The sequence below is a fragment of the Pempheris klunzingeri genome, chromosome 2, assembly GCF_042242105.1.
Source record: "Pempheris klunzingeri isolate RE-2024b chromosome 2, fPemKlu1.hap1, whole genome shotgun sequence".
Classification (NCBI taxonomy): Eukaryota; Metazoa; Chordata; class Actinopteri; order Acropomatiformes; family Pempheridae; genus Pempheris; species Pempheris klunzingeri.
In genome coordinates this window covers 26929663-26948371 of record NC_092013.1, presented here as the reverse complement: position 1 = coordinate 26948371, position 18709 = coordinate 26929663, and the positions used below count along the sequence as shown (strand labels likewise).

The 18709-nt window shown below is 40.9% G+C and overlaps 1 protein-coding gene across 1 annotated transcript in view; it reads left to right on the top strand.

The window, feature by feature from the left end:
- The first annotated feature begins 386 nt into the window (after positions 1-386).
- cadpsa (Ca2+-dependent activator protein for secretion a) overlaps positions 387-18709 on the top strand; it is a 154531-nt gene continuing 136208 nt past the window's right edge. The window contains exon 1 of the mRNA XM_070839590.1: positions 387-737. Coding sequence (XP_070695691.1) covers positions 387-737 — 351 coding nt within the window. The remainder of the gene's footprint in view (positions 738-18709) is intronic.

Genomic DNA, 18709 nt, shown 5'->3' with positions numbered 1-18709 from the left:
TCCAGAGCCCAGCCTCCTCCTCCTCCTCCCCCTGCGGGCAGCAGCAACACACCAGCGGCTCCCTCTGCTGCGACCCCTCCCCCTTTCTATCTGCTCTCATGATAAATCCCTCCTATGTGCCACTGCCTGGCACACTTTAAAGCTTGGAAATCACGCAACCAACTAGACTCTACAACACTTCCATTTTCCTTCTCGCTGATCTCGGCCCCCCCTCTGAGCAGCAGTTCTTTGGGTTGACAGCCGCTCGTCACTCAGGTTTTGCGTCTCCACGGCGGCTTCACCTGGATCTCTGCCTCTGAGGCTCACACTGAAGCTCGGCATCTGGCTTTTTTCTACTTTTGCAGTTGTACCTTCCCAGCAGGTGCAGTCTCCACTGAAGCAGCAGCATGTTGGACCCGTCTTCCAGCGAGGAGGAAGGGGATGAAATGCTGGAGGTGGAGCGCAAAGAGGTGGCGGCCCCGAAGAGCGTCGGAGGAGCCCGGCTGTCACCGGGCCGAGCTACCGACGGCCACGGCGGCGCGGGGCTCCAGCCCCGGGGCCGCGGGAGCGCCGGTGGCCGACCCTCCAGCCCCAGCCCGTCGGTGGGCAGCGACAAGGAAAAAGAGGACCTGGAGAAGATGCAGAGGGAGGAAGAGGAGAAGAAAAAGAGACTCCAGCTGTATGTGTTTGTGATGCGCTGCATCGCCTATCCGTTCAACGCAAAGCAACCTACTGACATGGCCAGGAGGCAGCAGAAGGTAAGATGAGAGTGAAAAAGGAGAGCAAACCCAGACCTGACGCCAAAGCTTGTGTTTGAAATACAACTTTCACTCCTACAAGGCTTCGCTGAGATACATGACACCAACTGTTGCTTCCATAGTCGCACCATGTCTGGATGCCTCTTAATAATAATTCTCAACCTCGCAGCCTGAGAGAAGTCTTCCTCACATATCAGACACATCACATGGAGGTCCAGATCGTGGTGTTTTTAATAGAAAAGGTAGTTGGCCGACTGTGATGGATGAAGTGCAGTCTGAGGTGACAGATGATGCCTCAGTGCTCCTAAAGCATCGAGCAGAGGCAGGCAAGAACTCCACGGGAGCAAATGTCGACTTGATGTCTCTTTTTGACTGAAAATATTCTCTTTTCTCCCTCCTGGAATGATGACGTGGTGAGAAAGCTAAATGGGTTAAATGGGGTAATTCACACTTGTAGACAGACAGAGGTTGGCAGCACAGGGAGAGGCTGAAACATGGCAAGACAAAGAGACACACACACACACAGAGAGAGAGAGAGAGGGAGAGAGAGAGAGAGAGGGAGCATGTGTATTCATGTTCCCACCCATTGTAGTAACCTGTGCATATGTGAATTGTCTCTGGGCACAGAAGCATCAGCGACGTCCCCTCCTCCTCAAGCTGAGCTCTTATTAGAGCAATCTATTGCACAGGAGCTCCGAGCCCCCGTCCCCTGTCTGTCTGGGAGGACTGTTCATGCACCGTATCAGCTCTGATGTGATCCTCATTACCAAAATATATACATTCCTCAACCTGAGGTGTATTAGACCAGTGCATTGGTTTGGATGTGAAATATTTCAAATAATTTTTTCAAATGTTGTTGCAGAACTGTTTTTGTACAGTAGTACTGTAGACCCCTTGTGGTGTGTGCTGGTAGTAAAGAGCCTACAGCATGGCCTTCAAGGTGTCAGTGCGCTCCAAATGAAGTACTTTATAGTATCATGGAGAGGAGTGAGCTGCACTAAACATTCAACAACAGGCAGTCCCAGTGTTACACTTGTGATGGGAGTAGTTGTGTAAAGAATGAAAAGGAGTCATTGTGGTTACAAATGTAGAAGAAGAAGAAGAAGAAAAGAAGTTATGTGACAGTGACCACATGCACACATTCCCATGACAAAGACCCCAAACAGGTTTTACTGTGGCAGCCAATGAAATGAAAGAAAAATCAATGTTTGTGCCTTTGAGTCACTCAGTCTGAAATAATTGAACCCTCAGTTTCAGTTGATCTAAACAACTCAGTATTGACTCTGATTTAAAACTGTAAAGCAAGTTTTTACAGCTCAACAGTGAATGTGTCTGTAAAATCTAGAACAACAGTGTACTCTCCCAGTAAAAGGCCTTGCCACATCCGATGTTGTAACAAATCCCTAAAAGTAGAAGCTACAAATTCACCACAAGAGGAAGTTCAAAGATTTCTCATAACATATTAAAGCTGCATTACTCAGCAGCAGAACAGGTTTACAGACACACACTCACCACGCTAACTGGTGGTGCAGCTCTTGTAATGGATTAGCTGGCACGAGTTTATATTACAGGAGGCAAGCAGCAAACATCTGTTTGTGAAAACGTCCATCCATCCATTGTCTATACAGCTAATCCTTAAGGGTTGCGGCGAGGGGGCTCGAGCCAGTCCCAGCTGACATTGGGCAAGAGGCGAGGCACACCCTGGACTGGTTGAGTCAGTCACAGAGCCAACACTTAGAGACAGACAACCATTCAATTCAGAGTCACCAATCAACTTAACCTGCGTGTCTTTGGACTGTGGGAGGAAACCGGAGTACCCGGAGAAAACCCACGCAAGCACGGAAACTCCACACAGAAAGGCAACAGTGCTAACCACTGCAAAAAAAAAAAGAGTAGATATTTAAATAATAGATGTTTAAATAGTTAAATCCATTAACATCAGAAAAAAAACTGTTAAAAATGTATTGTTAAAGCTAACTCGTGTCAGTTTCCTGTTTGTGTCCTGCTAGCAGCGGAGCCTGATAATGGTAATCGTGGTCATCCATGTATATATGGATGTATTCACTGCTAGGTTTGTACTAAACATATAATTTACTAGTGAATATGACATGCTCATCCACCAAGAATATCATCATCAGGCTAAACAGTTTGCATTATGATCCATTATTTCTATCAGTGTGTAATGAAAGTGTGCTCTCTAAAGCATGAAGCAACACAACACAAAGCTAATGGAATATCCTTCGTGCATCGATGCCACAGCTCACCACAGACAGCTCAGTCAGTGAGGGATGTCCGAGTGTAAATCACACAAACTGAGATGTCATTTTGACATGTGATTCCGTTCTCTGACCGACCACGAACAGACTGCTGTGTCTATCGCAGGTCAGCGCACACTTCTGGTTGGTTATGTTGTTCCCTCTTCTCGGTAAAAACACAGTGGGAACAGTGTTTTAGACTGAAAGACATCCAATTATCTAACTGTGCAGTCATACCAAAGGTGAGCCTTACTTGTGCAAGACTGACAGCTGGCAGCCTTACTTGTGTTCTTTGACGATGAAGATGAATGAATGAATGAATGAATGAATGTCTTTATTGTCATTGCAACAAGTACAACGGAATTGAAAGGTGCAACCTCCTTTAGGTGCCATAAAAGGTATAAAAGAAAACACAAATAAATAGAATAAAAAGCGTATAAGTGCACTAAAGTGCAATGTAGGAAAAAAAAGATGCATGATGTCAATTTACATGACACGCAAATCTGACATCACTCACATCACAACACTCGCATCGCCTGACACAACGTCGTGTCTGTTGGTGTCTTTGCATTGACTTTGTATGTAATCACACAGCGTGACCACGGTGTTTTGGTGTGACCACACAGTAAAGTTGTTTAATTTGAAAAAAAAAAAAAAAACCCATAGATATTGCAGAAAGGTTTTTGTTCTTTGATGAGGAGGAAAAGTTGGTGTATTGATAAAAGCAGAATGCAACAAAGGAAGCAGACTAGTGAATAATGATGGACATAAAACATGTGACTTAAATGTCACAAAAGCTTCTGCTCCACTGAGGAGACAGAAAACAACCTTCTTCAAATGAACACATGAAATGTAAATGAATGTAAATGCCACGTGTCCATCAGCTTTTCCACATGCTCTCAGGTAGTTTGAGGTTTGACTGGCACTCTTTTAATTGTGCCATCTCGCTGCGCCATTTTCTGCAATGCTTAAATGGCGCCTGACTGGAGAAATTAGATCTACCAGCTGTTCCGCTGATGTGTCCAACTTCTAACTACATAACAGTAGAGGAAACACGCACACATTCGCATTTTCTCACTCATCCAGCAACACCATTTCCACCGCAACCCTCGTGCTCTCCGTCACAGCGAATGTCGTCTCTTAGCTCAAGCTGCAGTCTGTTCTTCAGTGATGAAACGAGGCAAAGCTTCCCACTATTGCTCTGTATCAGAAAGTGAAGGAAAAAATTAAAACACGGTTGCCGTGGGGAATATGATAAAAGCACAACATGGCCAAGTCATGCACAACACAGACATCCAGTAAAAGCTGGAGTTCAGCATTTAATGAAAAAATGTAACAGTTGTAGTGTGAAGTCGACCTTCAAGCTAAGCAATAAGACGACCCTTTGCACTGCTTCAGCTCTGCGGTGTGTATTGTTAGGTGAAGCTTCCTCATGTTTACTACCTTTTCCCCACAAAGGGCACCGGTGAGAGCGTGTCACCCCTACAGCGCTCACTAAAGGTCTTGTTATTTTCTGTCCTTGTCAACATGTTATTTTGGTGTCATCATGTTTGGCTGTATTTACTGCACTGTCCCCATGAAATTCTCCTCCCCTCTGGGGACTGAATGATGAAAGACACGTTCCCGAGCACCGAGGGCTTTCACTTCACCGTCTTCACGTATGAAGTGAAGAATGGTGCATGCTAGCATGCATGCTGTGCTCACTCACATATCTGTTGACACAAATAACCACTTAGCAAACTAGTGTCTTAAAAATAGCAATAGACTATGTAACACCTCAGCCACAATTCAAAAGTAATTCAGTACATTTAAGTACATCAAGTACGTCCTAATTAAATGTTTTACTACTTTATGATCCTACTCCACTACATTTTAGAGTGAAATATAAAACTTTGTATTACAGTACTTTTATCTGACAACTGTACTTACTGGTTACTTCATAAATACGGTGTACACTAAACATCTAATTAAATGTGATTTTTATAGATGACACTGTAAAAATGCAGTTCATAAAGTAGTTTAAACTGTCTTCACCTTGAGCAGCTACAACAGTAAGTCCAACAGCAACCAATAAATTAAATAGTTTGGCCAAAAAAAAAAAAAAGTCCAGTGTCCAGCACTGTGATGACCTCAAACATTTCATTCAGTCTGCCGTGCTGCAAGTGCACCCATTGCACATGACCAGACATCCGCACAAGGCCAAAGCTGGCGAGCTGGTGGAATGGCAGAGAAAGTGCAAAACTGAAATCACGGCTCCTGTGACAGACTGCTGTGAGCTACCAGCACAACACACACACACTGAAGTGAAGAGGGAGAGACGCTGCTGACCACAACACACTGTTGTTTTGTGAGCTAACAGCACAAAGCACAGCCTCTGGGGGGGGGGGCTGCTTTGGAAGAAGGGAGGAGATAGGATATTTTCAGTTGGATACTTTCAAAATGTAGCTGCTCTCATTTTAGTTCATCAATAATAGTGATCCAGTTATACAAAATCTACATAATAAAATGCTCTAAATATTGCCGTTCGAACACATCCTGTTTGGAATACTCGTGTACTTTAACTTGAACTAGGACACTGGACTTTAACTTGCAACAGTATTTTCACAGCGTGGTTACTTCGTTTTAAGTGGAATATACTTCCTGATCAACTGTGTCCACTGCAGCTTGCTTCTGTTAAAGCAACAGTGCTTTCATATGCATCTCAGATCGACAGAGCAGGTATTTACAGGCCCTTTATAATACTATGACTGCAGCGGACAGCGAAATTATTGAGTCTTGTTGTTACAAACTACGAGACGTGATTTTACAACTCTGGTAATGAACCAGGACTGTTCGCTTGCACAGAAAAAAGCTGAGCCAGGTTCAACTTTATTGACGGCCCTGTGTTTTTATTATGCCAACCGACAGCTCTGTAACTTGCTATATTGGCTGGTTGGTTGGTCAGTTCACAAACATTTCCCCACACTGCGGCCACAGTTTTTGCCCTAGAAAACTGAAATTTGCAGTGGAGACCAAGTGTATGTGTGTGTGTGTGTGTTTGTGTTCTTGTCTATTGGCTAAAAGGGGGCGTGGCCGTGGGAGTGGCCTATCATAAAAAGGGAAACTTCCACAAAAAAACAACTTCCAAAGGGATTCAGAGCCTTGCATAACTTCTAAATAGATTCACGTAATATCGTCAAACTTTGCAGAACACAGGACACCAATTTGACGCAATTTAATAACTCTATCTTTTGGTATTTCCTGGAGGAAGACGGTGGCATCTAAACTTCTGTGAACACAACAAGAAGAGGAAACTTATAAGCATTTCATATCTATTCCTCATTTTTTTTTGCAACTTTTATTCATTGTAACACCAACTTTTCAACCACAGCCAAGAACAGTCATTAGCAACAGGAGTTTAAGAGTCAACAACAAGTAGATGTATGTGTCTGCATTAGAGCCTGTGTACTCATTAGAATAGATGTAGGGCATTCAGAGCTGTAGCCTCCATGCTACTGCTTATGTGTTACATCAACAAATAACTATGTCAATTTTAGTAATGATGTTTGAGTTCCAATTATAAAAGCTGTCTCTTTTGTCGTTATTATCACCCACCCACCCTCTATCCCTCCATTGTCTAAGTAATGTCCCATTGTGAGGTATTTTAATCATCATCAGATAATCATTTTGCCCCCACACTGAACTCACTCAGATGAGAAACATTAACAAAGTTGACTTTTTGGATCAAACGCTCTCACTAGTTCGTGTAGAAATGATGATGCATTTGGTGATGAACATTTGATGCACTTCTGAAGCCTTTGGTTCAATCATCAGAAGGAAAGAGAGGATGACAGGATGAAAACCTTACCAGGCTAAACAATTGCTATGAGTGCAGACCACACTTAAAAGGCCATTCAAAAACACGTCAGCATCAGAGTACAGACACAATGTCAGAATCACTCTGTTCTGCGAGAGGATATGTAGAGGTAGACAGAGAATGAAAGTCTGATTTGACATTCTGAGTTTAGATCACACTCTGGAGCTCACACGCCTTCTCAAACACATTTGCCAGTCAGCTGGGAAGTGGGTGGTACTGCACTGAGCTTGAGATGCTGTGGGCTGGAAAGAGATAAAGCCATGGCTGTTCCTTGTTTGAAAGGTTTCTTTAATGTTCAAACCTGCCGTATGAAGGTTTGCAAAAATGTGTTGCACATAGAGCTGTTTTGAAGGCAAAAATAATTTCAGTGTCAAGTTAAACCAAATAATGATAATTATAACAGAGAACATGTTAGCGAACAATTACACATCTAGGAGACACAGAACAGCATTTGGAGCTGTGTTTGTGGTCACCAGTGTTGGAAGAAGTACTCACACCTTTTACATAAGTAAAAGTTGTAATGCGACGGTGTAAAAAATAGAAAAATGTCCTCTTAAGTAAGACTGCAAAAGCATCAAATGGGTAGCTCAGTCTAGAATAATACAAAATAATTTGTTTATCATATTTTGTATTCATAATCTGTATCTGTAAAGTTACAAGTGACCTTTAAAATAAATGTAGGGGAGCAAAAGTTACAAAATTAGACTTTGAAATGCAGTGAATTAAAAGTATCAAAATGGAAATATTAGTACTTCAGAATTGTACATAACTACATTATTAGTAAATGTAAATGTACATAGCTACATTCCACCAATAGGGACCACCTGATGAATGTACAATATTCACTCAGTTATAGTTTCGAGCTTCTGGTCTCCACCCAAGTTTCATGAATATTCAGGATATTTATTGTAAATGTCATAATCTCTGCATTAGACCTGCTGTAATATGAGCATGGGACTAACAGCATGTACCCCAAGTAAAAAGATCAGTGAAGGTAAGGAACCTGAAAACATACCATCAAATGATGAATACTATAAATATGAATATGAATATGAGTGTTTAGTTTGATTTTATTATCTAATTTAAACATCATCATTTTACATCAAATGTCACTTGACATAAAAGATAATGATAAATATAATGTACAGCACTTAAGCACTGGGCAGATGGCGTAAAAAGCTGCCTGCTGCAGATGGAAATAAGGTTGATGGGCGATGTGAGTGAACCAAAAAGAGTAAAGTCGTGAGATGTGAAAAGAAAGCAAACCAAAACAATGAGCTCAAACAGGCTGTAAAGCTCCGCAGAGCTGATGGGAGCTGCAGAGGTGGGTGATAATTCCCTGTGAGTTATCCTCCCAGTGCCCTTTACAAAGAAATGATGAGCTGAATTGCCAGAAGATGTGATTGCTTTTAATTCTAATTTCAATGTGTTCCTAATTTCAAAGGTGAGAAAGTATACAGTTCATGTGGCATCCTCATGAATAGATAAGTTATGCTTCCGAAACGAGATCAATGTGGAGGAGAAATTTACTGAGGTGCTGCATGTATGCACTGATTTAACTATGTGGCTACAATGTCTCTTAGCGCTTTGGCTGATTACTTTGAGTTCATGTAAATCTACTGTCAGACACTTTAAACATGAATAAGAATAATAATAATCATATAATTTGCTGTGGAAGATTATGGTATATGATTTATTAAGGATGAAAGATTTAGTGATTGATAAAATGAACTATGTTTTACAGACTAAGTTCACTGCTGAGATCTGGGAACATGGTGTCAGCCAAAGTTATCTGGAAGAAAATAAGACAAATGGTATAAATACTGTCTAAATGGTGTGTTGTAAGCACCCAACTTGTCCCATTTTGCCATCACTGCGTTGTCGTGTTCCTAAATCTCAGCTTTTGGTAAATACAGTGCTATTATTACTGAAAGAAATGATGGCCATTAATAGTCAAATTGGCCCCAGGTGTCTGTGTCTCTGCATTCTGTGTCAATTCTGAATGTAAATGTTTGCAACTGCTCAAATATCACATTAAATCAGGAATCATTTCTATTAGGAAAATGAGTTGTTGAATGTATAGCATAGGATATTATTATATTAATATTATATTAATTGAATCCTATGGATTATCGTACACCAAAGACATGCAGGTTAGGTTAACTGGTGACTCTAATCACCCGTAGGTGAGTGTTGTCTGTCTCTACGTGTCGGTCCTGTGATTGATTGGCGGGTTTTACCCACCTCTCGCCCAGTGTCCGCTGGGATTGGCTCCAGCCCCCCCTCCCCTGACCCTTAAGGAAAGCAGTATAGACAATGGATGGATGGATGATTATCTTGCAGAGTAGCTATTTACTGGAGTCTGCAGCAACGTGGCATTGTGTCTCCTGACACGGAGACAAACTGTCCCTGTCAATCATGTCAGCTATCTGCACTGGCTCCAGATCTTCTCTAAGCTTGTTTCATATCAAGATCCATTTTCAACCATTTTGAGGGCTTTGCCCCAAATCCACGTATCCCGTGTTTAACTGCCGTCTGTAGGATTGATAATCCCTTGACCAGCACAGGTGATATCAAAATCACCTCACCTCTCTCAGAGCCATAAATCCAGTCTGAATTGGGCTTTGTCATAACTACAGAACTCAAAGTACAAAATCCCACAACAAAATATGCTGCATATTATGTCAAATATGTGCATTTGTGCACAGTGTAGTGCACTAGGAGTAGTAAAACAATGGATTATAGACAACATTTAATAGTAAAACTAGTCTGTGTGAGTTCCTTGTTCCTTCTGCACTTTTTTGTCCTTCCTCTCAATGATTGGTTATAGAGGCTGCAGTGACGCTCTGATGGCATTTTAGATGCAGTGATGAAATCAGCAACGGACACTCTGTTTTGTCTTTCAACAGGTTCAGTACTACTACTAGCTAATGTTATTTCATGTTTCTTTCATATCCAGATCCTCCAGATTTGGTTAACTGAATTTGAGTAAAACTCTGACTGTGTTTATTTTACTGCGTGAGACACACATGATATACAAAATACAGACCATTTACCATGTGAGGGTAAATCATATAATCTTATTCTAAATTGTTTGAGGTCCCCCAGCAAATATTAACTGCAATTAGGACATAAGTTGGAGTACAACCCAGGCACAGTCTGACAAACTCTGCTCTCCTTATAGCCATATATCACCATCATTACCTATGATGGTGGCTAACACGGCCCAGAGCAGATTGTGCCCAGTCACACCACAAAGTGACCCAGCAGAATTTATTTTTGTTTCCTCATGAAAATGGTGCCAGAAGCGTGAGGACATGGTGACCACGTGTGTTCTTAGTTGCCGTTATTCAAGAAAACATGCAGCATTGACTCATGTCTCACTACTGTACACAGCTTGGAAACCGTTTGTTCAGAATGGTTCGGAAAGTTTAAAGTCGTTCTGAAAAAGCAGTAGTGGTTGTACTAAGTGGTGCAGCAGCTAGCGCGGGGGTGACATCAGGATTCTAAGGTCCTGTGGGCTGTTGATGAAGGATCCCTGATAAAGGCCGATAAAGGATCACTGGTTTCCAAGTGTAGCATTAAAATGCAATCATAGTGGCCCCTAAGGAGTTACTTTTTTAAATCCAGTGAGGCTGTGTTGATACTCCTACTTGACATTCTGTCTGATGAAAACATCTCCTTTAATTAAACATGGCCCCCATGAGGCCTCTGGTTCACTGTGCAATAAACTACTTACAGCAGTGCTGATTGCGTTTACCATACCAATTATGTAAGACCTGGGAACATGATGATGATGATGAAGATGAACTTTATGGTATTGTGCCATGCACACAAATATACAAACCAAAAATCAATGTTACCAAAATCCTTACATCTTAAATTATATTTGAAACTTTTTTTCTAACATTTTCAAGATTTGGGTGAAAGAGATCACACAATCAAGTTCACACTCTACTTGTTTTTTTCCTCAGTAGTCAGAGCAGCAACACCGGTTTATATTTGGACAAGGAAAGATTTGTATTTGAATGCTTCTGTTTTTTTTTATATACATTGTTTTTCTCTCCTAATCAGGCCAGGGGGGATTAGTATGCCCAGGTGAGACACTCAATGCAGGAACACAATCACACCATCTGTCTGCTAATTTTCTGCACCACAATAGGGGCTCTGATGAATCCATTCCTCTTTCCTCTCTTCCTGCTCGACGCCTCACCTCTTCTTCCCCAGCCTCTCGTTCTGTTTTTGTAATTCTTCCAAATCCTCATGGCTGTAAAAGGGAACTTCACTGATTTAAAGTACATATGTGAAAATGCTCTGATAAGTTGCCTTAAGTGATGCCACCTGAGTCAGCATTGGTTGGGTCTTAGACTATGTATATGTGAGTTTAAAGCATTCCTGCTCTCTTTTGTTTTTTTATTCAAATGATATTCTAGTGAGGCTTGTGTGGAGTTAGGCCTCTGTTTGAGGCTCCAGGCTACATTAGCTGCTACTAGCACAACACTGATATCTACTACTGAAATGTCAAAGGCTTGTGGGTAATGTAGGTGGCCACGTTTTTGAAAAGGAAGAAGACTTAGTGGAATAAAAACAAAAATAAAAATCGACTTTAACAGCGGTAAATCAGCGGAGTCATAATTGAATCACTAAATGCAACAAACCTACAAGATTTTGTTCACACATGACGGACATGACGTTAGGTTTCTGCTTACACTGAGGGAGTTAAGTTGTGACAGAACAGAGGGTTCTCCTCAGACTGTCCATAGCCATCCAATGCTGTGTTTTAGGTGTTTATAGAGGTAAATACTGCAGGTTATATTTTCACTGCAGTTCTGGAGGTGTTAAAACTGACAGTAAATGAGTGTAGTAACCATGATTTTTAATTTGGCAGCTCAGATTAAGATGTTGAGTTAATAATAATCCATAACAGTGAGTCAGATGGTATCGTACATATTTACTAAAATGCTGATTTATAATTCATTCTGTTTGTGCCTCTCCGGAGGCAGAGTGACAACCAGGGATGACTAACAATTTAGATTTAAGTTTATAGCTTGCAGCAGGTCTGGTTCATTGCATTATGATTAAATCAGCCAATCAACCAAAAAAATGTCTATAAGCCTTATTGATAACTAATGAATGACATTTTAGTTGGGTATTTTCTTTTCTTTGCAATGTTACTTCCCTTTGTTCTTATCTTTGCTCTTGTGTGTGTGTCTGTGAATTTACAATGTTTACTGGTTTCTAAAACCAATAATTCAGGTTTAGTAAAAAAACTTCCAGCCATGTGCTTTACTGTGGTCATATTACAGAATAGACACCTTTTTTTTGTTGTCTGAATTTACCTGAACAAAGTGTTTTGTTCCATTTAGAGTCACATTTCCTGTGACTGGCACAGAATTGTCCCTTAAAAAAGGACTCAAACGAGAATTTTCAACACTGAAGAGACCTGGTTGTCGATAGAAACAGAGGTTTCCAGGTGAAAATCATTTAGGACTGTAGAAATTGTAATCAAATCTCTACATATGTCACCCCTGAACTCAAGCGGTGAATAGATTTTTCCTGTAACACCAACTAGTTCCCACTGTTTTTAGTATCAGTGCGCCAGGCAACACAAAACCAGGCAGTTATAGAAAAGAAAAGCTTTCTGAATGATGCCGTCAAAGGCGTACAGCGTGTGTGTGTGTGTGTGTGTGTGTGTGTGTGTGTGTCCACACGCTTGTTGTAGAAACAGATCAATAGTGTCTGCATAAATCATGAGGACAGCATGTAGGCTGCTAATGATGATGAAAGCCTTGTCAACTGGCCTGTTGTGTTCATGTACAAACACACACCCACACAGCTACACACACACACACACACACACACACACACACACACAGCACACACATGAAAAAAAACATCACATCCTTCAGTGTACGGAGGCCCTTTGACACATCCACTTATAGAAAGCAATGAGTATGGTGTAATTAGGCTGGGGTGAGTCATCATAGCCATCTAATCTATTGAGACCCTGATATAATACTCATCATCACCGCCTGTGGGGCCACAGGCCAATTTGCATGATGAGTCCAGCCTTTGGTCCTTTTAGACAGCCAACCAGGACTTTCTCCACACACTTTCTATCCCCTGTGTTGGCATATCAAATGCAGGACAGGAAGCAATAACATACCAGAACATTACAGTAATACTTCTATGCATGTGCTGTAGCATGTATGTGATTCATATGCATGTAATGTGTCATTAAACACAGGCCTAAACAAACCCTACTCAAACTTTGGCGTTGAGAACAAATCCTAATTAGCGTCCTCATCGTGTGATATTTATTGATGTAACAACATGGTTCTTGGTTCCACTTGGCACGGCAGTCTTTTACAGAGGAGGTTTTGAAATCCTTCCATACATTCAAGTATACAAAAGAAGCACTATTTGGATATAGAACAAAAAATATGGACAAAAATAGAAAACAAACACAGCCACAACTCAGAGGAACTCTCCACCAGATGATCAGATTAAGTGTTGCAGTTCTATTATTAGGTTTCAAGCCAAATTAGAAATCCAACTCTCATACTTTACACACATTTATTTTTTAATTTGCTGAATATGCTGTTTATGTTAATACAGTATAAGTGATGTAGGTCGCTTTGTGTATTCTAAATTCTGAAATGAAAGCTACTTCATACATTTAAAACAGTAGTGGAAGCACTTGTGCTATGATACCTTAATGTAACAATGTAACATAATGCACTTTCCCAACCCTCACCTATGGTCATGAACAGTGATTCAAAGAACAAAACATGAATATAAGCGGGTGCAATGAGCCATGAGTGTGTGGGCTCAAGCGTAGAAACAGGGTGAGGAGCTCAGACATCTGGTGAGCGCTTGGAGCACCAGGCCCATCCAACTGGTAGGAGACTCGGGGACAGACCCAAACCTCGCTGGAGGGATTATATATCTGGGAGAGGGACATCTGGGACACCTTGCATCGCCGGCAGCCTCTGTGACCCGCAACGGATAAGCAGAAGCAAATGGATGGATGGATGATGTATATTTCCACAGCACTAATTCAAGTACAACAGCTGAGATGTGTCATACTCATCACTGTGCTGCTTTAACACAGTGTTTTCATTCACTATTTTATTACAATTACTTCCTCTTGTGCTGTTTTTCGATTGCTGTTAAGTTACGGTCAGTGAAACCCAACACTTCTTGTAGATATCTCGCATTAAAAGCCTACCCAAGAAGGGAGGCATTATGGGCTTTGAGCCAGAGGGAATCAATCAGTCGGACACATTAGTTAATAATTAGTGAGTAAAAACAGAGAAAGTAGGAAGAGTGGAGTGGAGAGTGTGACATGATCCTGTTTTAGAATAGTGCAGATGAAAAAGACAGAAGAAAGAAAGACTTTGGAACTGAGAATCAAGGACTTTGTAAAGGCTTCTCATGATCTACTGGGCCTTGGATTGTACTATGGGGTTGCAATGGGAGTGCCTGCTCCTACCTGCTGCAGTCAAAAAATAAGATGTGAGTCAATGATCAACACTGTGTTGAAATAATGCTGGTTCATCAAGAATAAACACCACATGGACAGATTGGACATTAAGTCCTTAAGCAGTGTCCTGCACAGTGCTCTAGATTCTACCTCATTTGTATGTCAATTTGGATAAATTGTCTGCCAAATGAATGAAAGTAAATATAAACCTTTACTAATGATCTACATTTCCTGTGATTTAGCTCCCATAATATAAGGGGAATTGTTGAAGACAGACTGGTCAAAATATGGAATATGGATTCCTATTATGACTCAAGCTACAAAAGCTTTGGATCCTACATCTCCCATAGTGTCATTTAGTCTAGCAGCTTTTGTTAGACCCTCCATGCTCGGTAAGTGCTCAATACATTTCAAGCTCTATGTTCCCATTTTGTAACACAAGCTTTCTGTTAAAAGTGATTTTCTCAGAAGTTCTATTAGATCCACAGGAGACTTCACACGACTGTATGTACTCCCTGCAACTGGTGAACTGACTTTAACATGTAGAATTGGCGAATTACCTTTTTAAGAGGCTGTCATTTTGTTTCAGTGTTTTGAGGAACCCAGTAACCGTGGCGAAATGGTGTACACCATTTTCAGACTGAACATGTCCCGAGACTGAGTTCTCTTAGCAGAGAAGGGCTGCCCACTGTTTAGATATAAGAAGACCGGTAAGATAGCTTTGTAGTAAGAGACATTCAATACAATTTGGTGCAGTCCTGAGTGTGTATGGATGCCCCTGGATGAACTGTGATGTCAACAGTAACTAAAAACCTTGCACTTGATGCATGTGCTGAGTTTAGCTCACCCTATACCTGCCAGGTGGTAGGTTCCTCACGGGACATCGAGGGTAGTTGGCAGCTTGCTGTGAGGCTGCAGCTTTGAGATTCTTTGCCGTTTTTCTTTAGTTTCATTTAGTTCAGTTGAGATTCCTGGATTTCATTTTGCTGTTGTTTCAGTATACTTTTTGTAGGAAAAAAGGTGTTCAAGAAACAGGTAATAGGCTGGAGTAAATAAAAAAGAAACTTTTATTAAGTTGTTGGTGCCTGATAACATCATCTGCCCCTGTATGGGGTGGCTGTGCTACAGATCTGTCCCTAGAACATCATCAAAAGATGAATGGCTTCACTGAAATCACATTACTCCATAGACCCATTTTAACACAAACTGCCCAGTACACCCTCAAGTCATTTACAGATAAACTGACACAATTTGATCCAAGGTGCACTGTTTCTGTAGAAATACAGCTGTTCAAACTAATTTGACTTAATTGACCAGACCGTGGAGCAGGATGGTCAGGATTCCAGAAAGGAGGAGACTAATGGACACAGAGTCAGATTTCCAAGATGTCTGTGCCTCCATTTACTGATGACTCCGAGGACTAATCCCTGATCTGCTGGATTAGTGAAATCTATGGAAGTCAAAAACATAGAAACTAACCACAAAACTTAATTTAATTAACTGAATGAGAGAAGTACAGTATCTTGTGGCATTTAATGCCTATTGACCAGTCAGGAGCAGTTGGCTGCAGCCCAACATTTGACATAATGACTTTCCAGCAGCTGATCCTGTGCCAGTAATGAGTGGGAGGAGTGCTTTGAAGCTGTCTGAATACAGCATCCATACACTCTCAGGCACAATGTCATCGCTCTGAGGAGAAGTGTTGCTCAAGTGTAGATGTTTAGTTTCACATTAAAGATTTAAAAGCACCGTTTGGTTTTGCAGTTCCTCATTTTGAATTTTCTTTAGGATCGTTATGGCACAACATGGGGGAGGAGACTCGTTTATCTGTGTATGTACGTACGTGTGTGTGTGTGTGTGTGTGTGTGTGTGTGTGTGCTGTAAGCATGTACTCATGTAAAGCCTTGTGTGTGTGTGTGCGTGTGTGAATAGCAGCTCTCGCCCTGATAAGCACTTTCTCAATCTTTTGTTGGTCTGCTGTGCAGTGTGTAATCTGGGATTACCCGTCCATTTGATGTTATGTCATCACCAGAGTTTAAACATGTTAATGCCATTACTAATATCTGTGAGAGCACATGTCTGTGCGCTTCACTGGATTCTTGTGTGGAGGTCACTGTATGTGCCCACATTTTTGATAGACGTCCACATGTAGTGGACATTTAGTGTAGTAATCTAGTTGAAATGTTTGATTTCCTTTGATCTGTGTGTTGTCTGGCATTATGTGAACAAGAATTTGAAGGAATTTTCAAAACTGATCAAATCTGAGGCTGAATTTGCTTAACCCTAGAACACTAACCTGACAGTTAGTCACACCATCACTAATGTCGCCCGATATAACATACCCGATAAAAAAATACTTCTCATCAAAATATATTAAAGTACAAGACATGGCAAATTGAAGTCTTCTTCTTTTATTTTCCCCTATACATATATACATATATATTTCAAAAACTGAAAAAAGGCATCATGGGGGGACTCTATAAAAAGGCTCTAAAATTGGTGAAAAATTAGGGAATCGTTAACGAAAAATTCCTTAAAAAAAAAAAAAAAGACACAATGAAACACAATGAAAATCACGTGACCACAATCGCATGGGTGAAAATCACCCGACGTTAGCGTTCTGGGGTTAAAAACAATGAATAGGGGTTCGAAATAGTTCAATGTTACAAATCAATTGACGCTTTGGTGGTTGGCAAGTCAGTTCACTTAAGATTGAGCGTTGATTCAGTAACTATTGAAACAATTATAACTAAATAAATACATAACCATGCAGATACTGTAAATGTTGCATAAAGAACAAATAGATATTGATATGGTCTAGCTTTGCTTAGTGAGGTCATGTCCCCAAGACAACAAGTGCAACATTAGAGGTGTCAGCAGATGTGGCTGCGGCCTGTCAGACTGCTTCTTCGGTGCTGTGTCACTTCAGCTGGTGCTAAAATGACCCCCCCCAGACATGCCTGCCCCTCTTTGCATGAATATGATGGCAGTTTTACACGTTGGTCTCGGTTAAGTGCTTGAGGCATTTTTATATAAAAGTCATGACAGCAATCCTTCCTGGTCAGACGTAGTAACATTTGGATTAAATACAATTAGATTAGCGCACACAGCTGCCTCAGCAACACAAGGCTAAACACATTTTCTTGAGAGACATTTTCTTGTTTAATGAAGATCACTGTAATACATTTAAGTATTTCATATGCTCAAAGAAAATAAAATCAGTTCAATAAACAGTGAAACACTGTGAATGAGCCAATTAAAAAGAAAAGAAAACAACAGACCAGGGAAAACAGGCTTTAAAACCCCAACAGAACCAGTTATATCAATAATCAGAGCGCCTGTCTCGTATTTTTGATGTTCATTCCATGACTGATTAAATACAACGCAGAAAGCGCTACAAAAATCTCATGTCTTCTTCTGCCATCCCTTTAGCAGACATATGAAGACATTTGTATGTATTCCATGTCTGAAATGGCCCATAGATGCTAGCTGATGCTCCTGCAGTGTGTGCATGCAGAGCTTACACAGTGCAGATCAAACAGACACACAAAGGTGTGCTATGTTTGGGCGACACGATGTGACCACGGTCTCTGTCTTTGTCTGCAACGATTGTGAAACAAAGAGTGGATTGTGGATTCTAAGAAACAGACACAGAATTGCTGGACTGTGTTTCATTTGTATAATAGTATCTTTACAGCCAGACCAACTCTGAATATTCTGAACCTCTGTTACTGTGTTTTATATACATATGAGCCTCACACATGTGCCATCCTGATCACTTTTAAGATGTTTTGTACAGTTTCTTTACAACAAAACTAACACGAAGCAAGATTGTGAATATGCTCTGAACATTTAATGTACTAAATGTAACTAATGTGTCATCTTGTGTAGAAGCTTGTCCAGTGTCAGACAATGAAGAAGACTGCAGCCAATGAAGACTGCCACATCGTGACTAGTTCAGCCTAGAACAGGCAGGCTCCCAAAATAAGAGAGCCAGGACTTGAAGGTTTAATCACAGGAGAGCAAATCTCTAGAGAAAGTGAGAAGCCCAGGGAAATGAAAACTTGTCCACCTTTAGTTCAAACATGTTAACACTTCAACAAAACAAAGCTTGCGAACATATTTTAGAATCTGCAAAAGTTTCCTTTTACTGCCAGCCGAGCAGCTTTCTGTTATTTTTTCTCTCAGCAATCACAGATGGAAATGTTTTCTGGTTTCATGCTTTGTACAAACAGTTTATGCAGAATTTCAAGTTCTCATCATTTGGCTTCAGTAATGTTTTGCATACCAGATACTCTTATTTGACAGACTAACACAAGCCTGAAGACTTGGGGCTAATATGAAACAGGTGAAACAGTCAAAAGGACTTTCTCTA